The 27,601-nt window shown below is 43.2% G+C and overlaps 1 protein-coding gene across 7 annotated transcripts in view; it reads right to left on the bottom strand.

The window, feature by feature from the left end:
* LAMA3 (laminin subunit alpha 3) overlaps positions 1 to 27,601 on the bottom strand; it is a 273,867-nt gene that overhangs the window by 213,283 nt on the left and 32,983 nt on the right. For 5 of the 7 annotated variants that reach the window (XM_045041820.1, XR_006588064.1, XR_006588063.1 and 2 more), the window contains one exon: positions 24,164 to 24,316. The exons of 1 other annotated variant lie outside the window; for it this stretch is intronic. In XM_045041820.1, coding sequence (XP_044897755.1) covers positions 24,164 to 24,316 — 153 coding nt within the window. Of the gene's footprint in view, positions 1 to 24,163; positions 24,317 to 24,634; positions 25,060 to 27,601 lie in introns of those variants that run through there. One more of the 7 variants, XR_006588068.1, reaches the window with a different exon arrangement.

Genomic DNA, 27,601 nt, shown 5'->3' with positions numbered 1-27,601 from the left:
AGAATGTGAAGTCCCAGAAGACATAGGAGGGATCCTATGGTATTGTAATGTGTAAGAAATACATATTTGGTCCTGTCCCGTTTCTGACACACACTTCCGAAAACCCTCGGAATTTCCTAAATGATAAGAGAGCTAAATGTGCCTTTTGTTATATTAATGAGGTTTCTCGGAAAGCCTCTAGGTCACCCAGGGGTGGGGACTAGCTGCCAGAGTAACTTACCCCATGATTATAGGGTTGGACCTTCCAGTCCCACCCCCCGACCATTCTAGAGGGAAAAGGGGCTGGAGGTTCAATCTATCACCAGTGGCCAGTGATTTCATCAGTCATGCCTGTGTAATAGATCTTCCATAAAAACCCAAAAGGAGAGAGTTCAGAGAGCTTCGGGGTGGGTGAGCGCATGAGGCTTTGGGGAGAGTGGCACACCCAGAGAGAGAATGGAAGCCCCACGTCCTTTCCTACACACTTGTCCAAGGCATCTCTCCCATCCACCTGTTCCTGAGTTCTATCCTTTTCTAATAAACTGGTAATCTAGCAAATTAAATGTTTCTCTGAGTTCGGTGAGCCAATCTGGCAAATTAATCAAACCAGAAGAGGGAGTTGCTGGAACTTCCAATCTGTAACTGGTAGGTCAGAAGCACAGGTGATGGGGCACCTGGATGGCTCAGTCCGTTGAGTGTCCAGTTTTGGCTCAGGTCATGATCTTACCGTTGGTGAGTTCGAGCCCCACATCGGGCTTGCGGGAGGCTGCTTGGGATCCTCAGTCCCCTTCTCTTTCTGCCCCTCCCCCATACACTCATGTGCACTCTCTCAAAACTCAATAAACATTAAAAAAAAAAAGAAAGAAAATGATTTTTAAAAAGAAGCACAGATGAACCTACACTTGCCACTGGGGTCTGAAGTGGGGGTGGGGCACAGTCTTGTAGGACTGAATCTTTAACCTGTGGGATCTGATGCTATCCATTTCCAGGAAGACTGTGTCAAAATTGAGTTGAATTGTAGGACACCAAGCTAGTGTCCAAGAACCGCTTGGATGTCTTGGATGTGTGGGGGGAAACCACACACATTGGAACCAGAGTCGAAATTCGAAATCCCATCACAAATGCCTGGGAAAGAGAAGGGGGATGGAGAGGACCCAGCAGCTAAGGTATGACGCAGTGGCCCGATGGCAGTGGGGCAGTGGGGCACCAAGCCAGCTCAAGGCCAGCCAAGTGCCGCTCACTGAGCTGGAAACCCCAGGGTTTCCAGAGCCTTTGCTCTGCAACTTGGGCTGCAGCTTAGTCCAGAACCTGAAAGTCTGTCTCTGCTGGGCTTAGTGCCCTGCGCGTCAGGAAATGCAAGGTCAAGAAATAGGAAAAACGGACAAGTGGCTGCAGCAGCAAGTGAAAAAAAAATCAAAAGGTGCCACCTTCAAGGACTGGTCGAATAGAATTACTAAAATAATAAGAAAAAGGAGAAGGAAGGGGTGCCTGGGTGGCGCAGTCGGTTGAGCGTCCGACTTCAGCCAGGTCACGATCTCATAGTTCATGAGTTCGAGCCCCGCGTCGGGCTCTGTGCTAACAGCTCAGAGCCTGGAGCCTGTTTCAGATTCTGTGTCTCCCTCTTTCTCTGACCCTCCCCCGTTCATGCTCTGTCTCTCTCTGTCTCAAAAATAAATAAACATTAAAAAAAAAAATTAAAAAAAAAAAAAAAGAAAAAGGAGAAGGAAGAGGCAAGACTAGCATTTACTGAGGATTTAGATGTGCCAGGGACTAAGGCTTTTATGTTTCGGTAGCCTTTACAATAAGCCTAGTCTGTTGGAACTAATATTATCTCTGCTTCATAGATGCAGAAACTGAAGTCTGGAGAAGATGCAGGACATGTCTATAGTCACACTGTGAGTAAGGAACCAAGTGCCGACTGAGTCCACATCTGTCTGGGCTTCCATGCAATTAGCCATCTTGCTGTTGGGGACAGCTAAGGGCCCGACAGGGCTAATCCTGGGGAGCTTGCTCCTTTCTTCAAGGGGGTCTCTCCTCCCTGGGTGCTTCGGCCCATGCCAGAAGCCGCTGCACAGCCTGATTTTCTAACACCTGTGTGTAGCATGCTCAAGAAATCCAGAAACAGGAGGAATATAAAGAGTTCCTTGGCTGCAAGCACGCTTTGCCCCAAGCCCTGGGTCACCGTGTCCCTAGCATAGTGTCTGTTATCATTCACAAGCCCCTTTAGGAGATTTTGCCTGCTCCTCCCGGACCTCATCTGGCTTCTTCTCCACCACCCGCCCTGCTTCCAGGTCAGCCTTCCCTTTGCTCTCCAGCTTCCAGGGAGACCTGATAATAAGCAGGGTGTCCTCCAGTCCCTTGCTGCTCAGAGTGTGGCCCACCGGCCAGCAACAGTGACATCACTGGAAAGCAGCTCAGAAATGCAGAGTCTAAGGTCACGCCTGCAGACCTCTGAGTCAGAAATGTTATTTGAATCGATGACTCAGATGTGCATTCAAGTTTGAGAAGCACTGGCCCAGCCCATAATATATACCCTTTTTTCCACCAGGGGCACATTGCCAGCACTCCTCTTTCTCCCACGGAAACCTGATCTCGAGTGAATCTGAAGTCAGTGTGTTTGTTTTTTTTTCTCTCAACATTAGCCTTTTAACAGCTTTATCCTCAGCTAAAGGAATTCCATGCTTGGTGAACAGCCAAACCATCTCTAGAGAGAGCTGATGGTGTTTTTCTTGCAATGGACTATATGTCTTCTCCAGGCCATGATTACAGACCAGTTTGGGAGGTGCAATCAATCTCTTTGTGCAAGTCTACCTTCCATAGGAATACATGTTGAGTAAGAAGTTGCAGCATAGAACATACGTTATTAAGCCCCAACTGTTCTCCAAAATAAGCAACAACTCTTAACAAGAGGAGAAATAATGGCTAAGAAGAGATACAACGTGGGTGGCAAGGGGTCGTTGGAAAGAATGCCTCAGGGAGACGTTATGAGTCATGGTATGACTACTTAGGATGAATCCCATATATTTAGAAACAAACCTGCTCTCAGCTATCAACACATACATCATTTTCCTACTGTCACTGGAAACATTTAGGAGCAAAAGAAAAAAAATATCTGGGGATGAAACAGTACAATAGCTAATGAGGCCTTATAATTAAAGGATATAGTTACCCTAGAGGAAAAAAAAAAAAAACACCATTATCAAATCAGCACTATAAGAAAACAGCCGAGTAAGAGCAAGCCCTTTGTCCTTTATTATAAAAGGAAAATTATAACCTGGCCTGCTCTTCACACAGCCTTTGATGCTTGGCCATTCTGCCTGATGGTGCACATCTCTGTGACAATTCACTTAGAAAGAAGCAAAATTCAAAACTGAGCCACATCAGTTTACAAAGCTTGAATGGTTTCTACAGAATGGCAGTGCACTTCTGTCACAGACTATGAGTCTGGAGTTCTCTCTTGTCCAGCAAGAGAGAAGATGCAGAATTGAATACGAGAGAGGCTAATGTCCGGGAAGAGACGAGAGTACTGAACAGGGGTTTCGTCTCCGTATGTATTGAGCTCACAAGATATTACTTACATGGTGAATGTGAAGAAAAGATTTTACACAATTGGACATGGAGAAAACAATCAGACACTAATCATTGTCAGATTAACAATAAGATAAACAATCACAGTGTCAGAAACAAAGGGTCTGAGGGGAAAGTGGAGTTTGTGATCAAGGTACAACAGTATATTGGCATCAGATGGAAAGTAATTTCCTGCAGGTGATATAACAAGTTATTCGTGATCCCATTAGAGTATCTCACAAGCTAACCTCAGGTACGTTTTCCCCGTGGTGGTGGCTTTCCACCCTAAGCTTTTTTCTTTTTTTTTTTTAATTTAATGTTTATTCATTTTTGATAGAGAAAGACAGAATGTGAGCCGGAGAGGGGCAAAGAGAGAGGGAGACACAGCATCCGAAGCAGGCTCCAGGCTGTGAGCTGTCAGTACAGAGCCAAACGTGGGGCTTGAACTCGTGAACTGCAAGATCATGACCTGAGCCAAAGTCAGACGCTTAACCAACTGAGCCACCCAGGCAACCCACCCTAAGCTTTTTTCTAACCCATTTATGTAAGCAGAACCTATTTCCCCACACACTTCCAAAATGACTCAACAATATCACTTAGCACTACAAAATAAGAAATATTTCTATGTGAATATACAAATGTTTCAGGCTTTGCATAATCATTAAGTAAGGTAAAATACGTCTTGACAGTTAACTCTAAGTGGCAACGAAATGTACTAGCAATGAAAACAGTGATTTTCTTTTACTGTTTCATCAATATATTGCTTGTAGCCATCTACATCCCTTTTGTTTAAACAAAAACAAACAGTGGGGTGGGATATAAAGCTCTAAATCCTAAAGGATGTAAAGAAATTAATAAAAATCAAAACCAAACAAAAAGGAGTGAAAGGACAGTTACTGGTAGGGATGCGATGTGAAGTCCATAGTGAAGTTTGCGCACAAGATGCCGGTCACGAAGCTCTAGGCACTTCCATGGCAGAACCAAACATTTGCCCCTAGTAGCCAATATAAAGAGGGAAACCAGACCGCAGTGTCCAAACGTTTGTTTTGGTCTTTAATGCCCCTCAGAAATGCAACTGTTTGGGGAACCAAAGGGATTTCTCAAATGGACCTTCCAAGGGAAAACTGTGGAAAGTGATAGACAACATTCTGAGCAAGGGCTAGCAGTTATAACCACTCACAGGGCCACGAGCATTTCATGGAGCCAGAGCACAGACAGACAGACCCAAGTGTCATGTGTCATCACTGCATGACCCTGCAGCTGGACTGCAGGGTGCAAACCCTGAGTCTACCGCATGCTCACCTGTGACCAACAGCCACAGTTTATGTAACACCATCGGGATGCATATCTCTGAGCTTCAGTTTCCTTTTCTAGAAGCGAGGAACCTACCTTGTAAGGTTGTTGCAAAGATCAAATGAGTTAATTCTCGAAAAGTGCTTAGAACAGTTTCTAGCATAAGTATGTTGCCACTAAACTCATGCTATAGCTGCCGTGAAACTTAGGTTTTTAAATTCTAAATTTATTTAGATTCTAAATTATTCATCTTGCGAAGCAAGATATTCTTCATAGTGCGAAGCAAGATATCCTTCATCTTGTGAAGCAAGATATTCTTCATCTTGCTTCATCTTGTGAAATTATTGAAAATTATTCACCTAGGGGCACCTGGGTGGCTTAGTCACTTAAGCGGCCAACTTCAACTCAGTTCATGATCTCACGGCTCATGAGTTCGAGCCCTGTGTCGGGCTCTTTGCTGACAGCTCAGAGCCTGGAGCCTGCTTCAGATACTATCTCTGTCTCTCTGCTCCTCCCCTGCTATGCTCTCTCTCTCTCTCTCTCTCTCTCTCTAATAAAAAAAAAAGAAAATTATTCATCTTGCTGCATTTTGTGAGGCAGATGTTGAAGAATTTTCTAAGACATATGAGCTTATCTATCACAAGGAAAAGAACAACTCCTCCTCCCACCTATTTTTCTAAATGTTTAATACCCTACAAATAAACGACCAAAAGCCCAACTTTTCATTATGTCTTCAGCACGTTCCAAATTACAACTGATAAATATTTTAGGGTCTATCTATCCCGTATGTATTGCTTTAGGTATGGGAGGGACATCTGTAAAACGGGAGGAGAGAAGTAAGGGGCTCTGTACCCTTCATTCACATAGTAAACATACATTCACTGAATTCCTTCTCTGCACCAGGCATTCTCTATAGAATGCCGTTAGTCACCTCCTCAATAATTCCCTTTCATCCTTTCAGAGATGACAACTGAGGGATTCTGATCATGTCAATCCCTTGAAAAGCCTCCTTCACAAGTCAGAGTGCTGAGTGTCACTCAGAGCCCAGCGGGGGACAGACTACCTACTAGAATGAAGTACTTGGGGAGAGTTTAATAAATTGGCTATTTGCAAAGGCGTGGAGAGGGGTGAGGGAGGCCTTCTCATGATGGTGAAGAACCTCAGAGCGACAACATCGGAGAGCTCTCCCTGCCACGGGCCGGAAGGGCAAGGAGAGGAAGCAGAACCTGGAGCTGAAACAGGGCTGTAGCTGTAGGAGCAAGTGGTCGGCCAGGAGCCTCAATAGAAGACCTGAGATCCTGTAATCTGGGGGTGGGGACGTGGGGGAGGGAAAAATGCCTCAGTCTCAATCTCCTCCCCTTCTCTCAGCTGAGCACTTTTCTGTACCTCCCACTGGCCTACTGTGCCAGAAGCCCCAGGGCAGGAGCTGCCCTCGAAGTTCACTGCACCAGGCACGGAGCAGGGTGGGGAGAGTGGAGGGACGGAGGGAGGTGGGGTAAAGGGACCATCTAGGTCACAAGAGGGCTTAGGGCTATAGTCTTAAATAATTAAGTATCTGGAACCGCACAACCAAATCTGAGCCAAAGAAGAGTCTTAAGGTCACAGAAAGGTGACTTCTGAGGACGGGACACAATGGGCATTGGTCCCTTGGAATAAAATTTGCCCTGCGTGGTTTAGAGCAACGCTTCAGAACGTGGCCCCTGGGCTATCTGGTAAACAAGGAGAGAAATGCAGAGGAAGCATTCTGAAATCTTTATAACAATTTGAAAGAATAAGGTGGAATCTTTCGTGTCTAATTTTTTTTTAATGTTTATTTATTTATTTTAAGGAGAGAGCACACACAGTGCAGAGCCTGACGCACGGCTGGATCCCATGAACCGTGAGATCACGACCTGAGCCAAAATCATGAGTCAGACACTCAACCAGTTGAGCTACCTGGGCATCCCTCTATCTAATTTCTTTAATGGGCCTTGTATTTTGTATGTCTTTAGGTTTTATTTTTCATTTCCTTTTTCCTAAGAATTCATTTTTATTGTTTCCTGGTCTGTGACAGATCTGAAATGTTAAAAAATAAATAAACAAAACGCATCCTTTGTCACAGATGGTTTGAGGAACACTGCTCTAAGCGGCGCTGCTTGAGTCTCAGCGCACTGGTGACCCAGCTGAGGAGACTTAAATGAAGATTCCAGTTCGAGAGGCGCGCGTTCAGGGGCCCAGGACTCTGCATTTCTTGCCGGCTCCCAGTGGATGCCAGTGCAGCTGGTGCAAAGACTACACTTGGAGCAGGAAGGATGGGAGCTGCCCAGGCTGAAAAGGAGCAGGGTTTGGGGGATGGGGATGTGAACGGGTGGTGGGTTGTGTAGCTGTGGGGACAGTGGGGGTGGGGAGGCACACACGGACTGGCAGAAGTGGACAAAGGAAGGCAGGAAAAAATGAGTTTAAACAGCAGCCCGCGAACAGGGGCAAGCCGGGGCAGGCTAGGCAAGGTGCCAGACACACCTGTCCTAAATGCTAGGCCTTTCGGGTCCAGCCCTGCCCAGGCCTGTGCAGCGTGAGGGAGATGCCCTGCCCCTGAAATGCAGGAATTTGCAAAACAGCTGCCCTCCACCCAGTCTCCCTGCCCTGGCTCCCCCAGCACTGAGGTTGGACGCTGCCTTCCACACACCCCAGCTCACCCCCGCCGGGCCCCAGGCCCGCGCTCTCACTAACTGCCTCACCGCCCTGCCCGCCCGCCCGCACCCTCTGGCCAACGCCAGCCTCAATTCACGCTGCTGTGGATCTGGGGATTCGGATCTCAGATTTCCCTGAGCGGAAAGAGATTGCTCTGCATCTCCCAGCCCCCAGGCTCCCCGGCCCCAGCTCCCTCCATCTCTCCGGGAGCTCCAGAACACTGCTTGTAAGGGGCAGTGTGAAGGATCAGAGACCAGAGTCTGTTGCGCTAGTATGACTGTGAAAGGCAGGGGCAGGAACCAAATGCTCCACCCCGGTGATTCTGTGAGGCTGAGAACCTACAAAGGTAAACATACCATCTCATCGCTCAGGGAGCTTAAAGCATATAGAGCGGAGCACATCATGCACGGTGTACCGAGTCGGGAATTCCTCAGCTGTAGAATGTTTACCTTGGTGGTTTGAGAGTCCAAGAGAGAAGTGCAAATAGCACAGGAGCTTGCTGTTGAGTTAGAGAGACAGAAGCCCGAAGCAGCCTTGTCTGTAGGTTACGCGGCCAAGGAAACCGCCCGTGTAAAGCAGTAGGAATTGCAAGACCAGCGGGACGTGGGGGAAATGAGACCCGGCCCCTCTGGTCTGGAAGCAGCTGCGGGAGCCCTGGGGAGGTGGGCTGCCCACACTACCTGTGCCAGGAGGCCACCTGCGGCCACAGCTGTAGCCAGGCGGTCTGCTTGGTCTTGGTGGAGCTGAGCCTCTTGGGGGAGGAGCCCTGACCTTCCCACTGTGGGGCTGGGAGGGCAGCTGGGGACACACATGCACAGATCTTTCCTGAAGGCTGGCAGTGACCACAAGAAAAGGTGCTAGTCTGATTAGGTTTAAGTTAGGAAATGTAATGGAAGAATGCAAAGTGAAAAAGCAAAAGTGAAGAGAACCGTAGAAACTGGAATAGGGAAAGAAGAGGCATCAGGAAGAAAGAATAAACGAAGGTAGTTTGGTTGCTTGGCAGGTGGGGGGGGTGGTGGGGGGCTCCAGGGTCACTGGGTTTAGGTAGGAGCCGGAACTCCATGGGGCTGAGGCCGGTGCCCTGGAAGACAGCTTGCGGAGGAGAGGGGGCATCGGGCCTGCGGATTCCCCTGAGACATTATATTTAACTTGAGCTTTCATTGGAAACATCAAGAATTTGTGAAATTCAGTTTTTCCTTATATATGCTTGCCAATAATAGTAAGAGGAAAACTGCCATGATTTCAAGCCAAAATATGCCTGAAATCACAAAAGTTTCACAAGGGAAGAAACATAAAATAGTTTCCAAGATCAGCTAAGGAATAAAATAGGCTCTTTCAAAAAAAAAAAAACAAAACACATCAATTTCCATTTACTGGGCATTTTTCTGATTCTGTTGCCATTTAAAGATCTCTCACGGGCCGACCTCACTTGGGATAAAGTGGTCAGAAACTTACATGAGGGGGATGGAAGGCATCAGGAAAATGTCAGGTAAGCTTTTTGATCTCAGATCCTACCAGGAATAATTGTTCCTTTTGTCTTTTCTGTGTGGAACTCTTCTGTTTTCCCAAGAGGAAATATTTTCCCAATCAGCTTTATTGTCCTTATGTACAAGCCCATCGGGGGGAAAGAAAACCCAGACATAATAGCTAACATGGACTGAGTTCTCACAGTGCTAAAAGTTCTAGAAGTTTTTTCAATATCACTTTCTTAATTCCTCACAACAAACTTACGAGGGTGGTACTAGGTTCATCCCCAGATTTCAGATGAAGAAACTTCCCTGGAGACATTAACTAGGGGGTCCAGGGTCACACAGAGAGAAAGCTACGAAGCCAGATTTGTGTATGTAGGAAATAACCCAGAACATCAACATCAAGTACAGTGTAAATGCGATTTACAGAAGAAAGTAAAACTCACCAAGAATCCCACCATCCAAGGAAAAGCATTCTTAGTACTTTAGATTCTCTCTTTTCTGACTTTTTTCTTGGCTTACATACACAAGGTAAACATACCGTGCCATGTATACAGCTTACATACAGTTTGATCTCTTCACAACGGAGGACAGACGTGCCATGTCAGGTCATGACAGCCCTGTCAGTGAAGGCCCCCTCGATGCCATCATTCTAACGTTTGATGACCCACTGCATGAATCCATGCCCTCTTATTGGATATGAGATTGTTTCCCAGCTCCCTTATTACCAAAAAATGCTCCCTTGCCCAAACATTTTGAGCATTTATTTCATTATTTCCTTAGGATAAATTCTTAGAAGTAGCAGTTCTATGACAAAAATAGTAATTTTTTTCATGAAAACATTCTGGGATGATACAATATCAGCACAGAGCTTCCAGAACTTTAGTGTGACTATATCTACTCTACTCGCTTAGAAGAGATAAAAGCAGCGTAGGCTTATGGGAAGTGCAGAAAAGGGAGAGAAGGAAGGGCATCAGTGACGGTCTCTCTGGGTAATAATAATAATAAGATTCCACACCTGTCTCATGTTTCAAAAGGGTCAAAGCACATCACCTGCATCGTTCACAAGCATCTCTAGCCACAGGCAGTGAACCCTCCCCACGCTCAGATACCTGGCCCCAGCCCTCCCGCGCCCCACACCTTGGTCTCTTTCCCACCCTGACCACCTCCATACACACAAAGGTTGGCACAGTGGCCTGCGTTCTGCTCAAGGAGCCAAAGTGACTTTCCTTCCTGTTTGGTTCCCGGCTCCACGTTACTCATTATCACTGCCTGGCACACAGTCTTCCTTCTGTCTTCTTAACTGCATGGCCAACCCTCAGAGAAACAGGATTAACCTTTTCTAAAAGGCACCAAGGACTTTGTTTCTGTTTATTTTTTCTCTCCTTGGCACGAACCATGATCCTGAGGGTTCTCAAGAAACCAACCTCGAGTGTTACGTTTGTGGTCTAACTTCATGAGAGAATAACAGTGTGGGCTGATTCAGCAGGTGGGAGGCTGCCCGCTCTAGCACCTGTCCCTGCACTGAAGGCTTCACCTTCCCAAGGGATGCCCAACCCTGCTTATCACTCTGCCTGAAAAGAAAGATCCCTACGTCAACTGCACAATGACCTTAATCCTCGGACACAGCCAATGTCCCAGTCATAACAGTGTGTGACACAAGGTTATCTGGCAAGAGTCACCAAGGGGGGGGGGGGAGGTCACAGTGACCTATGTTTATCACTTTATCATATTAACTTCTATCTGTAGAGAGTTTGGGAGAAAATTCCAGAAGAACAGTGTTGCTGCTTCCTAGTACCATTTCTATTCCTTCTTCTGTCTCTTGGATTTATGTTGTCTGCCTACAGCCTACTGAGCATTTTGGAAGGAAATATTTAACTCATTTTCTGTTATGTTTGTTATCCTTGTGCTGTTTATATGGAAACTAGCAAATGTAAATGTTGAGGATCTTTAAAAAATAAGGCAGAGCTGTTCATAATTATAGCAAGACATATAACAAGATGGGTAATGTGAAAAAGAACCGTATTGGAATTTTTCTTCCCATGTAATTTGGCATGTCCTGAGGACGTAGTACATTCCAGGACGTTGAAGCCCCGTGGATAAAAAGAAGACTGCTACACTCATGGCCCATGACCTCAAGGAGCTCATGGTGTTCTGCACCTTCACAATACAGCCTAGCAAGTACCTCAGAGTACACAGAGACAGCCCCGGGGGGAAGCAGGCAGCAAGGGAAGGTTTCCAGCAGGTGATACCTCAGTTACCTGAGGCTGGGATCTGGTTAGAAGACTCGTGGGCTAACTGCAGGAAGAGCAAGGACCAAACTAGGGTAGCGTGGTGTTGATGGAATGGAACTGGCTCTGCCATATTAAGGAGCAAGATGGAATAATCCGATGGTAAGAAGGGCGGGAGGGGGAAACGGTGGGATGCAGAAAGGATTCAACGAGTGGTGTGCTTGTGAACTAGCTCTTGGAAGAAAAGCCCTGATTGTTATCAGTTGCCATTTCTGTAGCCTAAGTGCTCTCACTGGGTACAGAGCTGGGAAGATTCACAGAATCAGCTCACCCAAATGATTGGAGCCACCTGCAGCACACCATGGAAGAGACTGCTTCCCTGGTTAGAAAGCTCACTTCCTCTTTGTGGGCACCAGCTAGACTACTTTCCTGGCCTACTGTGCCATTAGGTGGGTCCACGTGACTGAGTTTTAACCAACGGAATAAGAATTTCCAGAATAAGGGGCGCCTGGGTGGCTCAGTTAAGCATCCAACTCTTGGTTTGGGCTCAAGGTTTGGGCTCAAGTCATGATCTCATAGTTTGTGGGATCGAGCCCAGCACCAGGCTCTGTGCTGACAGCAAAGGAGCCTGCTTGGGATTCTCTCTCCTCCTCTCTCTGTCCCTCTCCTACTCTCTCTCCCTCTCTCTTTCAAAATAAATAAATAAACTTAGGAAAAGAAAGAACTTCCAGAATAAGACTATGCCACCCCCAGCCTTGCCCATAAAAACCTCCCACACATAATCTTCCACCATCTTTTCTCATTCCCACTGGCCAGAATGGAGACAGCCTCCAGAGCAATCTTAGCAAATGAATATTGAAGATGGTGGAGACCAAACATGGAAGGAGTCTGAGTCTTTGAACCCTTGTTTCAGGGGAGCTACCTGGCCAAGATCAGTTATGCTTGAGTGGTCACATGAATGAAAAATGAGCTTGCATTGTATTTAGCTACCAGAGTCAGGATTTATCTGTTTCAATCTTAAGTAACTTTAAGTAATACACAGAGTAAATGTTGATTTATTTTATGGCTTGAGGAAATGAGTAGATTCTTCTCAACATCAACTGAAAAGAAAACTATATCAACTGGGGGAAAAAGGTACTGAAAAGTAGCCAGTATGGCCAAAGAATATTTAGTTTTAGTTCAGAAATGGCTTCCCACGGGCGCCTGGGTGGCTCAGTCTGTTAAGCCTCCGACTTCGGCTCAGGTCATGATCTCGTGGTTTGTGAGTTTGAGGCCTGAGTCGGGCTCTGTGCTGACAGCTCAGAGCCTGAAGCCTGCTTCAGGTTCTGTGTCTCCCTCCCTCTCTGCCCCTCTCCTGCTCATGCTCTCTCAAAAATAAATAAACATTAAAATTTTTTAAAAATAATTTCCCAGACACTGTTTCCTCTAACAGTGTTTAAGGAGCTTGGAATCTATTTACTTAACATATATTATCAATGCTATTTGAAAGAGTGATGCACAGAACTAAACAAAGTTGACATCTCAGGGATTGCTTGTTGCTCCGGATCCACTCAGCCTCCTTGCAGTTTTTCACATGTAAAAAGAAAATTCCATAGTGCCAGCTTCTTTGTAACATATACATTACTTAAAAGGCGTTTTAAAGGGGGGCACTTGGGTGGCTCAGCCAGTAAAATGTCCGACCTCAGCTCGGGTCATGATCTCATGTTTTGTGGGTTTGAGCCCCATGTCAGGCTCTGTGCTGATGGCTCAGAACCTGGAGCCTGCTTCAGTTTCTGTGTCTCCCTCTGTCTCTGCCCCTTGCCTGCTCATGCTCTGTCTCTCTGTCTGTCTGTCTGTCTCTCTCTCTCTCTCAAAAAAATAATAATAATAATAATAAACATTAAAAATAATTTTAAGGCACTTTAAAGACAATTAACATTTTTAGGTTACTACATAAAGGATAAAGAATTAGCATAAAGAATAAAATTGCATCCCCAGTAGCCCAGGAGGCTTAGTTGGCCCCTTTTCTTATCCACTAACAAATTATTTGCTCCCAAAGGTTGAGTCCCATGATTATATGTTTGTTAATAGAATATTTACAAATTACAAATTTGTTCTGAATAAGATCTAGATAGTCCAATTATGTTATTGTCTAAAACACTTAAATGATGTTGCAAAGAGACCCAAGTGTCATAAGTGGAACCAACCATCTAATTAATTACAGAGCCGAGAGTGGTTTGCCCAGAGATTTGGCCTCACAGCAACATCCTTCCATTAGTACTATGCCCTGGGAAATCCAGACTGACCTTGAGTCATCCTGGTTTCACTCTACACTCACTCAGTATATTTACTGAACATCTACGATGTGCTGAAAACTGGGCAAGATGTTGGGAGCAGAACATCACATAGTGAACAAAAGAAAGCACAGTCCCTGTCTTTCTGAAGCTTACAGTCTAGACAATTCCTGAGGAATCTAGAAGACTGGGTCAAATCCTAGAGTCATCTACTTTCTGGATTGAACCATATCCACCCAGGAACCCAAATGAGTCAGACTTTTAGTGACCTCATCTGCCTGGCATCCCTAGAATAGATTTAACGTCCAAAGCCCATTAACCCAAGAAGAGCCAGAAACCAGCCCAGGCCTTCCTCCCATCGGAGTACAAACTAACAAAGGCTACAAAGAATGTCTTGGGTTCATCTACCAAATTTTCACAAAAGTTAAAGAGGACCAGGAAACAACAACAACCACAACAAAGACTCTAGAAGGCCTTCTACATACTATATATTCACTCTTGGATGGTTGGATCCTATAGCTGCATCTGGCCCCTGGGGAGTTCACGGTCTATGCTGAGTTCATGAAAAAACAGGTAGAGTAATGACAAATTTCTCTATGACCTCTCCTTTTCTTTAAAAGTTATAATGCTGTTTCCTTTGTTATTTAACCTGAGAATGTTAGAAACCTTTCCTGAATTTTCTGACTTACAACACTTTAAATAACTTTTTAATAGTGTTTGCTTGTGTGGACACATGTGGGGTGTTCAGGGTCTCGGCCTAAGCCCCCTTTCTTCCTTGTCTTTGTTTGGGTCTGCTCTAAAGCCAGCTCCAGGACAAAGACTGGGCACAGACAGTTTATTTGGGAGTTGATCTCAAGAAGCATAAATTGGGAGTGAGGGGGACACAGAAAAGGGAGAAAAGCCAGTGGCTGCTATGTCTATGGCAGATTCTTACCAGGGCCAACTGGGGCTCAATTCTGGTGGAGACACTCTGAAGAACCCTGCCTTGGAGAGGCAGAGAAATGGGGAATTTTTCTGCTGGGTTGAGGGATGTCCCTGGGGACATTAAATCCTGCACTTCCCAGCTGGCCTATACACAGGCTAAGAAGCTGACCTCATTCTATTTGGCCAGATGAGATGAAAGTTCCCTATAAGTAATTGTGTTCTTATCCTATAGCCGAAAACTGATGAATACGGTATCATCAGATGAACTAGAACAGCCTCGTTAAGTGGCCCTGCCTCTAGTTAATCATAGAAACTTCATACGCTTGCCACCTTGTAAGGGGAAAACTGCCCCTAAAGACCGAGTCCTGAAGGTGATGCTTTTGTCAAACTGCATTGTCCAAGAAAAATAACAATGAAAACCACCAAACATTCCAAAAGGAGACAGAGAAAAGTGACCTCCCTCATGACAACATAAGCTGTCAAACTGACCACAGCACATCGAAATCAAATGTTGTTTCTCAGTAACTGGAAAAAAAGTGATGTGGTAAAAATAAGTTTAGAGTCTATGTTTTATTTCCCAACTACGCATCAGAATTCACACTTCCCTCCATCTAAAGTCTATAAGTCACTATTCGGTTCTGAAATCTAACATCTCAGAGACACTTTCATGGTTAATTCCAGCACAAAGAAAACAGGGATCCCCCAACCAGGCATACAATATGAATCTTACAAGACAAAAACTAGCTGAGCACAAAGAGAAAGAAACATCTTCAGCCTGACATAATTTATGCTGCTTTTCCTGTTTCTAGTAGCTTTTCTAGAGTATTCTCTGCATTTTCGTATACAGTATTTTCTAGAGGAGCAGAAGTAATCAGTCTGTTTAATAATGAGCGTCTATTGAAATTTACTTTATTTTATTAAATAAAATTTATTTAGAAACCACTGGTCCAAGAGGTTTAAAAATGAAGCAGTTAACTCATTCAAACCTCACGGCAATCCTACGAGATAAGGATGATTATTAGCTCCCTTTATAAATGAGGAAACTGTAGCACAGAGCAGTCAAGTGTATTGCTCAGGGTCACACAGCGAGTAAGCAGTGCACCAGGATGCAAACCAAGGTGAGCCAGCTCCAGAATCCACCATCAATCAACCCCCCTTCAGAACAGCCTCCCCAGTGGGTCAGAGGCTGGGTGAACACAATCTTCATGCAGAAGGAGGCCATGGCTAATGTCTGTCAGCAGCCAGCAAGCTGCTAAATTGTTCCTATGCTGGTATATGTTCTTTAATCCAACTGTCTTAGTTAGGGATTTTTCAGTACATCAAAAGGGTGCTTTTAAAAGGTAACTTTTTTGGGGCACCTGGGTGGCTCAGTCGGTAAAGCGTCCGACTTCGGCTCGGGTCATGATCTCACAGTTTGTGAGTTCGAGCCCCGGGTCGGGCTCTGTGCTGACAGCTCAGAGCCTGGAGCCTGCTTCAGATTCTCTATCTCCCCCTCTCTCTGTCCCTCCCATGCTCATGCTCTGTCTCTGTCTCTCAATAATAAATAAATGTTAAAAATTTTTAAAAAAAAGGTAAGTTTTTTGGGCACCTGGGTGGCTCAGTCGGTTAAGCACCTGGCTTTGGCTCAGGTCATGATCTCACCGTTTGTGAGTTCAAGTCCCACGTCAGGCTCTGTGCTGACAGTTCTGAGCCTGGAGCCTGCTTCAGATTCTGTCTCCCTCTTTCTCTGTCCCTCCCCTGCTTACTCTCTCACTCTCTCCCTCTCTCTCTCTCAAAAATAAATAAACATTAAAAAAATAAAATAAAAGGCAAGTTTTTAAAAATAGCTTTAGGGTAGAAAGAGTAAATCCAGCAGGCATTGGTAATGATAGGTACACATCGTTTTGATGGGTTAAAATTCCCAATTAACTACAAAAATCTTCAGTTAAATAACTGGCCTAATTAAGCTAAATTCTGGTCATTACAGGTAAAATCTCTACTGAATTCATGGCCGAGGTGAGTTATTAGAGGGATAAGACTAATTCATAGTTGAAATTGCGCTTACAGAGTCTTTCAAACCAAGGTCTTCCTGAATTACCTAAGATGAAAATTGTCGGTGAAAATACTCTTAGGAGAGCCCTAATTTAACACAACATATGGTCTGAAGAGGTGGAGAGCCCTTTTATCACCAAACTGTCACCAACTAAAATGAAGATAACACACTCCTTCCAAGAAATCTCAGTGTGTCATTCAAGGTCCAGTCTGTGGGATGCATTGCCTTTTGACTGCTTTCAAGCAATGCTTTTTTTGGGATAAATTTTTTCCTTCTTTTTAACTGAAGTATAGTTAACATACAGTGTTACATCAGTTTCACGTGTACAATATAGAGATTCAACAATTCTGTACATTACTCACTACTCATCATGGTAAGTATACTCTTAATCCCCTTCACCTGTTTCATCCATCCTCCCAACCACCTTCCCTCTTGTAACCATCTGTTTGTTCTCTATAGTTAAGAATCTGATTTTGTCTTTTTCTTTATTTGTTTTGTTTCTTAAATTCCACATATGAGTGATATCATACAGTATTTGTCTTTCTCTGACTGACTTATTTCACTTAACATTATACTCTCTACCTAGATCCATCCATAATGTTGCAAATGCCAAGATTTCGTTCATTTTTATGGCTAAATAATATTCCATTGTGTATATATACCACATCTTTATCTAATCATCTATCAATGTACACTTAGATTCCTTCCATAATTTGGCTATTGTAAATAACGCTTCGGTAAAATAGAGGTGCGTGTATGTTTTCAAATTAGTGTTTTCATTCTGTGGATAAATACCTAATAGTGGCATTACTGGATCATATGGTAATTCTATTTTTAATTTTGGGGAGTATCTCCATACTGTTTTCCACAGTGGCTGCACCAGATTGCATTCCTACCAGCAGTGCGCAAGGGTTCCTGCAGCCTCACCCACCAACAAAAGCCTCTCAAGGAAAGCACCCTGAAGGTCGATGGGTCTACAGCCCCAGCAGAAGCGCTGAGAACAGGCATCTGGTCAAGGCAGTATTTCCTAGATGAACTGTACTCTCTGTACAACTATGGCCAGCAGAAAGATTAGTTTAACATTAGTATTATTAGTACTATCATTAGTATCAGTGTTAGTGTTCTGTATATTTCCTATTATGAATCAGTTACCAGTCTTTTCTTGGCCTGACTTTCAATAGCTCTTCCCCCATTTCTTTCTCCTCATTGTTTCAGAACTCCTCAAAGTAGGAAGGAGGCAAACCATAAGAGACTCTTAAATACTGAGAATAAACTGAGGTTTGATGGGGGGGAGGGGGGAAGTGGGTGATGGGCACTGAGGAGGGCACCTTTTGGGATGAGCACTGGGTGTTGTATGGAAACCAATTTGACAATAAATTTCATTTAAAAAAAAGATTTCTGTACAAGTTTCGTTTCCTTTCACATTCTCTCTCAATCTGCCTACAGTTAGGTTTTCAATCCTATCATCAAAGCCACCAATGACCTCCAGATTAGCAAATCCAATGGCAAATTATCAGTCATCACCTGTCCTATGTTACTTGACGTAGTATTTGACACGGTCTCTCTATTTTTTTTCCTTGATACTCTCTTTTCATGAACTCTTTCTTGTTGTTTCATAGTTTCACTGAAGTGTAATTCACATACCATTCAATTCACCCATCTAAAATATAAAGCCCAAATGTTTCTGGTATGTCCACAGGGTTGTCCAATCAATCATATTCAATTTTCATCTGTCTCCCCCAAAACAAACCATACCTCCTAGGAGTCATCTCTCAATTCCCTCCAAAACCCCCAGCCATAGGCAGCCACTAAGCTACTTGCTTATCTGTGTATTTCATATACATAGAATCATGTGATGCATGGTCTTTTGTGACTGGCTTCTTTCAAGTAGAATGTTTTCAAGGTTCATCCGTGTTGTAGCATTCATCAGAAATTCATTCCTTTTTATTGTTGAATAATATTCCATTTTATGGATATGAATATTTGGTTTATTTATCCATCAATTGATTGACATTTGAATTGTTCCCACTTTTTGGCTATTACAAATAATGCTATAATAAACATTTAGAAACAAGTTTCTCTGTGTATATATGTTTTCATTTTTCTTGGGTATATAACTAGGAGTGGAATTGCTGGGTCAGATGGTAACTCTGTGTTTAACTTTTTGAGGAATTACCAAACTGTTTCCCAAAGCATCTGTGCCATTTTATTTTGCCACTAACAATGTATCAGAGTTCCAATTTCTCCAGAGCCTCATCAATACTTGCTATTATCTATCTTTTGGATTATAGCCACCTGCTGAGTGTGAAGTGGTATCTCATTATGGTTTTAACTTACATTTCCCTGATGGCTTATGATGCTGAGCATCTTTTCATGTGTTTATTGACCATTCGTGTATCTTCTTTGGAAAACTGTCTGTTCAGATCCTTTGCCTATTTTTTCAAAACTAGGCTCTCTGTCTTTGTATTATAGAGCTATAAGACTCCCTCATTTTTGATATACTTTCTTCACCTGGCTTTAGGACACCACACTCTCTTGGTTGTCCTCCCATCTGTCATTCCGTACCAGTCTTCTGTATTGCTTACTTCTCTTTCCCAGGACTTCTTAATCTTGGAGCACCCCAGGGCTCAACCCTAGATCCTCTCCTCTTCTCACTCTCATGCTCACAGGTTAACACCATCTATATGCCATAAATTTCCAAATGTCTATTTCAGCACCAGGCATCCTTGGACAGTGCACTGGGGAAGCATTCTCTGCCCTGAAGGTCAGTCTCAACCCCTATTAAGTGTTACTGGATCAGGAGAAGTTCATTCTGGCTCCATAGGCAGCAGTAATAGGAACCAAGCAGGAACCCAGGCACCAGATGAACAAAGCAGACTCGAATAGTAAGCACCAGTTCTGAAAACCAAATTGTCATTGAAACTACAGCCTGTAAAAACAGGTCAGGACCTACATACCAAACCTAAATAGGGTGACCATCTGCTAAGGCAAAAGATTTAAATAGATTCAGAGTCTCCTTTTTAAAAAGATTTTATTTATTTATTTTGAGAGAGATGGAGAGAACATGAGCAGGGGAGGGAGGGAGGGAGAAAGAGAGAGAGAGAGAGAGAGAGAATGAATCTGAAGCAGGCTCCATGCTCAGTGCAGAGTCTGGCATGGGGTTTAATATTACGACCATGAGATTACGACCTGAGCCAAAACCAAGAGTCAGACATTTAAGTAACTGAAACAGCCAAGTACCCCAGATTCAGAGTCTCCTAATATAATATCTAAAATGTCCAGAATACAACTGAAAATCATACCAAAACCATCATACCAAAAACCAGGGGAAAATAACAATTTGAATGAGAAAAAACAATCAACAGACCCCAAGAAGAGATGAGAAAACAGACAACAGAATTACCCAACAAAAACTTTAAAGTAGCAATCATAAAAATGCTTCAGTGAGAGAGTACAAATATCCTTGAAGTAAATGAAAATACAGTAAAACCTTGGATTGCAAGTAACTTGTTCTGCAAGTGTTCCACAAGAAGAACAACATTTATAATACATTTAACTTGATAAACAAGCAATGTCTTGCAATACAAGTATTACATGATGTCACATGTCACATGATCACAAATAAGCCAATGGTTCTTGAAATTCTCTTTGATGTACACGTACTTGTGATTATGGATTACAAGCATGTTTCCAGAATGAATTATGCTCACAAACCAAGGTTTTACTAAAATCTCAGCCAAGGAATAGAAGACATAAAAAAAAAACAAATGGAAATTATATAACTGAAAAAATACAATAACTAAAACTAAAAACTCACTAAATGGGCTAGATAGGAGAACAAATATGAAAGAGAATGGAATCAGGGAATTTGAAGGGAGAGCAATACAATGACCTAATCTGAAAAACAAGAGAGAAAACCAACTGAAAAATAAATGAAAAGAGCTTCAGGGACCTATGGAACAATAATAAAATATCTGACATTAATATCATCAGAATCCCAAAAAGAGAGAAGTTGAACTCATAGAAACAGAGAATAGAATGGTAGTTACCAGGGGCTGGGGGATGGGAGAAGTCAGGAGATGTTGTTCAAAAGGTACCAGTCTTTGTTCCCAGAACTAAGGAGTCTAATGTACAACATGCTATCTATAGCTAATAATATGGTATTGTATATCCGAAATTTATTAAAAGGGCAGATCTTAAGTGTTCTCAACACATGCATGCACAAAAAGATAAGTATGTGAGGTGATGAATGTGTTAATCAACTTCATCATGGTAATCATTTCACAAAGTATATGGTTATTAAATCATCACATTTTACACTTTAAAACACACACAATTTTACTGGAATACCTGGCTGGTTCAGTCGGTTAACCATCTAACTCTTTATCTCAGCTCAGGTCATGATCTCACAGTTGTGAGAGCCTGCTTGGGACTTCCTCTCTCTGCCCCTCCTGTACTTGTGCGCGCGCGCTCTCTCTCTCTCTCTCTCTCTTTCTCAAAATAAACAAATAAATATTTTTTAAAAACACATAAAATTTTACTTGTCAATGATACCTCAATAAAGCTGGAAAAGGAAGAAAGGAATAAAGGTTTTTTGAAAATAGCCCAAAGATGATGAAAGGTATAAATATACAGATTCAATAAGCTAAGAGATCCTGAATATAATAAAATCTAATGAAATCAATAACAAATGTCTCTTCCAGCCCAGCCAGCTTCCCAGATTCGTATCTTCCCAGATGCATATTCACACTAAGGTGTGCTTAGTCCACACCTCCACTTGCACATCCAAAGAGTATTTCAGTGTCCACATGTCTACAAAACTGTCCCTTAGTCTCCAATATCTCTGCAAAGAGCAGATCCAGCTGCTCAGACCAAAAGTCTGAGGAATCATCCCTGAATCCTCTCTTCTCTCTCCACATTCAATCCATTAGGAAAGCATGGAAGCTCTAGTATCAAAATGTATCTGGGACACAATCACCCACTTTCACTGCCACTACTGGCATCTTTCTTGTGGATTATGAGGACACTCTCCTAACTGGCTTCTACTCTTGCTCCCTGATAATCCTCAACAGAACAGCCACAGAAATCCTTTTTAAATATAAATCAGATGAGATCATTCCTCTGCTTGAAACTCTGTAATGGCTCTCGTTTCACATGAAGAGTCCAAGTCCTTATCATGGCCTAGGGGCCCTACTTGATCTGGCCCTGTCTGTTCTCTTTCTGGCCTTTTCTCTCACCACTTCCCCCTCCCTGGCTCTGCTCCAGCCACCCTGGCCTCCATGCTGTCCTGATACTTTCCAGACAAGCTCCCGCCTTAGGCACTTTGCAGGGCTGTTCCCTTTGTCTGGGTGACTGATAGCTGCATGATGAATACCTTCACCTGCTTCCAGTCTTTGTTCAACAAACCCTCTCCTGAACATCCTAATTAAAACTGCAAACCACCCTTGTCCCTGGCCCTCATGATCTTACCCCGATCTACTTTTTCACTTTTTCCATAGCTCTCATCAGCTTCTAACATATTGTATTTACTAATGTATATTTTTGTTGGCTGTCTCCCACAACTAAATGTCAGTGTGTTATATGAGGAAATGAATCTCCATCTCTTTGGTTCTTTTATGTAACACAAATACCTAGAGCAGGGCCTGACATAAATATTTGTTGAAGGAACAGAATGAAATAGACAGAAGGCACCCTCTAGTCTGAAAGGGGAAAGAAGAAGATGCATCCGTTTTTCTATTGCTGCTTAACAAATGAACACAAATTTAGTGGCTTAAGCCAAAGCCACTTACTATCTTTCAGTTCTGTATTTCAGGAGTCCGGGCATGGCAGCTGCATTCAAAGCTTTCACCAGATGCCTGGAAGGACGCACTCCCAAGTTTGCATATGTTGTTGGCAGAATCCAGTTTCTTATGGTTGTAGGATTGAGGTTCCCGCTTTTTTCCTAGCGGTTGGATGGGGCTGCTCCCAGCTTCTGGAACATTCTTAGATCCTTGCCACGTGGCCCTCTCCACAGGTGGTTTATAACATAGCAGTTTTCCCATTCAAGGTCAGCAGGAAATTTTCTCATGCTTCAAATCTCTTCCTTCGGGTAGGTCCCAGTCCCTTTTAAGAGCTCCCCTCATTAGGAGAAATCCTCAAAGATAATCTCCCTTTTGATCAACTGACTTGGGACCTTAAACATATGTGCAAAATCCCTTCATTTTTGCCATATAATGCCACTTTACCACAGGAGTGACTTCCATTATAGTGCTGCCACACTCAAAAGAGAGGGGATCACACTGGCCAGGTGTGCCAAGAGGAAGGCATCCTCAGGGCCATCTTACCATACCACCGGAGGAGAAGACTGAAACCAGGTTTTCTTGTGGACCAGCTGGCCAAACAAAGCCAAAAACTATGGTAGTCGATGTCCACAGAATCAAGATTTCTGGGAAATGCTATAAAAATATCTTGGGGCGCCTGGGTGGCTTGGTCGGTTAAGCGTCCGAATTCGGCTCATGTCATGATCTCACGGTCCGTGAGTTCGAGCCCCGCGTCGGGCTCTGTGCTGACCACTCGGAGCCTGGAGCCTGTTTCAGATTCTGTGTCTCCCTCTCTCTCTGCCCCATCCCCACTCATGCTCTGTCTCTCTCTGTCTCAAAAATAAATAAACGTTAAAAAAAAATTTTTTTTTAAATCTTAGCCACGCCTGTGTTCATAGCAGCATTACTCACAATAGCCAAAAGGTGGAAGCAACTCAAGTGTCCATGGACAGATGAATGTATAAACAAATGTGGTGCACACATACAACAGAATATTATTCAACCCTAAAAAAAGAAGGAAACTGACACCTGCTACAGTACAGAGGAACCTTGGAGACATTATGCCATGTGAAATAAGCTGGTCACAAAGGACAGATACTGTAGGATTCCACTTACATAAGATACCCAGGGTCACTAAATTCACACAGAGAGAAGGTACAATGGTAGTTGCCAGGCGCTAGGGAAAAAGGAGAATGGGGAATTGTTGTTTATGGGTACAGAGTGCCGGTTTTGCAAGATGAAAAAGAATTCTGGTGACTGGTTGCACAGCAGTGTGAATTTACCACAACTGAACTGCACACTTAAAAAAATGTCTAAGATGGGGTGCCTGGGTGGCTCGGTTGGTTAAACGTCAGAGTTCAGCTCAGGTCATGATCTCGCAGTTCATGAGCTCAAGCCCCACGTTAGGCTCTGTGCTGACAGCTCAGAGCCTGGAGCCTGCTTCGGATTCTGTGTCTCCCTCTCTCTCTGCCCCTCCCCTGCTCGTGCTCTGTCTCTGTCTCTGTCTCTCTCTCTCTCTCAGAAAATGAACATTAAAAAAATGACTCAGATGGTGCATTTTATATTGTGAGAACTGTACCATAATCAAAATTAATAATAGTCTCTCTCTGCCCCTCCCCTGCTTGTGGTCTGTCTCTGTCTCTCTCTCTCTCAAAAATAAACATTAAAAAAAGTAATAATAATAAATATATTTGCCAATAAAACTATTTTTTACTGTTTTTAACTCTTTTGATAGACAGGTATGGGAGTCTGCACTGTGACAGACTGGATGTTAAGGGATGCAAATATTCACATAACAGTCTTCACAATGATTAATGACTTAAAACTGATGCTTATTTTTTAAATACAACTACTATTATATCAGAAATAACCACAGAAACAATGATCCAAACTAACTTTCCCCATTCCAGCTGGAAGCGTAGCTTACCTGCCCTAGATCCAAGGTGACATTGACTTTGTTGTACTGTGTGCCTGAGGAGAGAGGAGGGCTTTGCCACCAGCGCTCAGATCCGTCAATTGCATTGGTGACTGGATGTGCTTTCCTGGGGTCCTCAGAATTGCAATAGTCACAGAACTGGCCCTGGGGGGAAAAAAGGAAAGCTCTTTTTTTGATTTTCAAGGAATTTTTTCCTATCAATTTAGTAAAGAGGCAACTAAAACAAAGACCACTTCACACGGCTCAGAGATGTCAGCTGTTGAGATTCGTCACCATGTATTCTGCAGACAGTAGTAAGGCTTTTTCGTCTTCATTTAATCTTAAAGCATATCACCCATTTATACCTCTGTTTATCATGATTCTAGGATATATATTATACTTATCTTCCCATATTTTACAGCTATGTTTTGCTTGTACCAGACAACACTTTAAGACGAATTGTCTTAAAGACGAATGTTGTACCTGAGATGCAAAGATTATCTGCATGTCTCTTTATGTACTACTCTGCAATCTCCATGTCAGGCACGAGGATACAAAGAGAACCCCCGTTTAAAGTCTCAGTGGAGGTGATAAGTACACAAACAACTGTAAGGCAAGGATACAGCAAGAGTATAATAGAATTCTGGGTCAAAGGTGATACATATTCCATGGGCTCGGAAAACAAGGTGGAAGAGGCAGAATTAAGTTGCTGGTGAGGGTAGACGTGACTTTGGTATCAGTGAATGGCAAACAGGGAAGGTGCTCCAGGTAGAGGAACCAGCACCAGCAAAGGCACAGAGGCCAGCAGGTCCAGTTTAACAACAGCATGAGTAATCAAAGACAAGACCTGAAAGATAAATGGGAAGATAAAAGCTGGCCTGTGGATACCAAAGTGAGAAGCTGATAGTTAACTCCATAGATAAACGAGAATCCATTCTTATCTGGAGTGATATCTATTTGGTATTATCATCTTTACTGAATTCTGATTCTGCTGATATCATCTCATCTTTTTTTTTTTTTTTTTCATTTTTTTTCATCTCATCTTCTTACCGAATTACTCTTTTGGGGGAGGCAAACTCTTGATTCTGTTTTGTTTTGTTTTGTTTTGTTTGTGATGCAGAATTTTACAGACATTACCACCTGAAAAGCTGAATATATGGCCCTTTCTTATATACTGAATACATTTTAACTGGGTCAAAGGATCATACTTATCCAGTGGTGGGCTTCACACACTGAACTGCTTTGCTCCCCAGTGAAATTACCTGAGAGCATAACGACCATACAGGAGGGGGATAAAGAAGTAAATTTACACCCACAGCCTTTCCAGAATGTTCTGCAACAAAATGGCAGCTCTGCCCCCTGACAAGCATCTTTAAGTTCATTCTTTTTTAATTTTTGTAAATGTTGTTGTTTGATTTTTGAGAAAGAGAGACAGGGCGCAAGCAGGGGAGGGGCAGAGAGAGAAGGAGACACAGAATCCAAAGCAGGCTCCAGGCTCTGAGCTGTCAGCACAGAGCCCGACGCGGGTTCGAAATCGTGAACCACAAGATCATGACCTGAGCCAAAGTCAGACGCTTAACCAACTGAGCCACCCAGGCGCCCCTAAAAGTTCATTCTTAAGTGTTCAAAGATAAATTTGATCCTGATGTGGAACAAAATGTGCTACCAAATGTTTTCATCTAGTGGGTAACTGAGGATTCTCCCATATGTGGTGATATATTTATATACAACTTTATCTTTTGATATTATGTGAAGACACTTGTAGAACTCAGAAGCAGCACCCTGGGATACGCAGCCCCATCAGTTCGTGTGATCAGAGACCATGTGTGTCTTCCTTGTCACCACGTTTCAGCCAGCACATTGCCCTGCACATCACAGAAGCCCAATACGGGAAAGATCCCTTCAGAGATTTTTTTTTAAGTTTATTTCTTTATTTTAAGAGAGAGAGAATCCCACACAGGCTCCGCACCATCAGCACAGAACCTGACACGAGACTTGAACTCAAAAACTGCGAGATCATGACCTGAGCCGAAATCAAGAATCAAGGCGCTTAACGGACTGAGCTGCCCAGGCGCTCCACCATCAGCAATTCTTAAGAATAAATGGGGGTTATTTCTACAAAATGTTGCTATTATAATAAAAAGTGTAATTAAAAACTATTTAAGCTAAGACATCTAAGCATCCGTCAATATTTTTCCTTTCGATGGTCTTTATTTTTCCCATTCTTTCCCAGAGAGAATTTTACCAATTTAGTTATTTATAAGGGAATTAAATTATGACTCCTCAAAGTTTACAAGATTTATATACAGTTAGAAGCAAGTCTCTTCCAAGGATGTGGATGCCTATGACCTCTATTTATCTCCATCTCCATAACGTAGATGTAAGGAATGGAGAGGATGCTTTTTGTGTTGTTTTGGTGATTCTCAATTTTCAAATAATTATGTTAACAATTAAAGCGAACATTTACAGAGCACCTTTAATGCACCAGGCATCGTGCAGTTCCTATTTGCACCCTAAGATTATAACTTTTATTTTACAGTTGAGGAAACACAGTGAATTACGTTAAGTAATTTCCACAAGAATCACACAACTGGTAAAATGGTAGAAGCAAAGCTTAAGCCTAGGGCCCCAGAAATATGTGGTCCACCACCCTGTACCTCTCTTCCCCATCTAGGGGCTACAACTCTGGTTTATTAGACATTGTGGATAGTCTGTAACATACATTCCCTCCTGTAACTGGTCTTAAAGATAGCCTTCACAATAACCTAAGAGCTCCCGTTCCAAGGCCTCTCTCATTCAGAATCATATTGTTTCTGCTGATACCCTACTCCTTCTGCTACCCCAGATCAAACTGTGACCTGTTATATCACGGATAGGAACACTGGCTCCAGAGCTTTAGCACTACTAATTGTCTGATCAAGGGCTAATTACTAAAATATGAATTTTGAGTGTGTGAACAACAAATAATTTGAATGTACGTATTCAAAAAATTATAATTTCATGAGCAAGAGAGCACTGCAGTTATCCAAGTTAGTGTCAACACTGATATTTGGCAAGCTAACTAATATAACAGATACATAAGTTAAAGATGGATTTCTGGGGCGCCTGAGTGGCTCAGTCATTTGAGCATCCAACTCTTGATTTTGGCTCAGGTCATGACCCCAGGGTCATGGGATCAAGCCCCATGTTGGGCTCCACACTCAGGTGCTTAAGATTCTCTCTCTCCCTCTGTCCCCCTCCCCCACTTGTGCTCTCTCTCTCTCTAAAATAAAATATAATTAAAAATTATAAAAAAGATGAATTTCTAGTAGTGAACTTTGCCTAGGTGACAAAAATAAGCCAAACCCTTCTGTTCGTCTCTACATGTCTACATGTGTCGTTAGTAAAACCTCTGGCGTTCTTCAGCTGCTGCTAAGGTGCTTGGTCCTTTTGAGAAAGCTAAGGCCATGT

The sequence above is a fragment of the Felis catus genome, chromosome D3 (genome assembly GCF_018350175.1).
Source record: "Felis catus isolate Fca126 chromosome D3, F.catus_Fca126_mat1.0, whole genome shotgun sequence".
Lineage (NCBI taxonomy): Eukaryota > Metazoa > Chordata > Mammalia > Carnivora > Felidae > Felis > Felis catus.
This window is presented reverse-complemented; position numbering and strand designations above follow the sequence as displayed.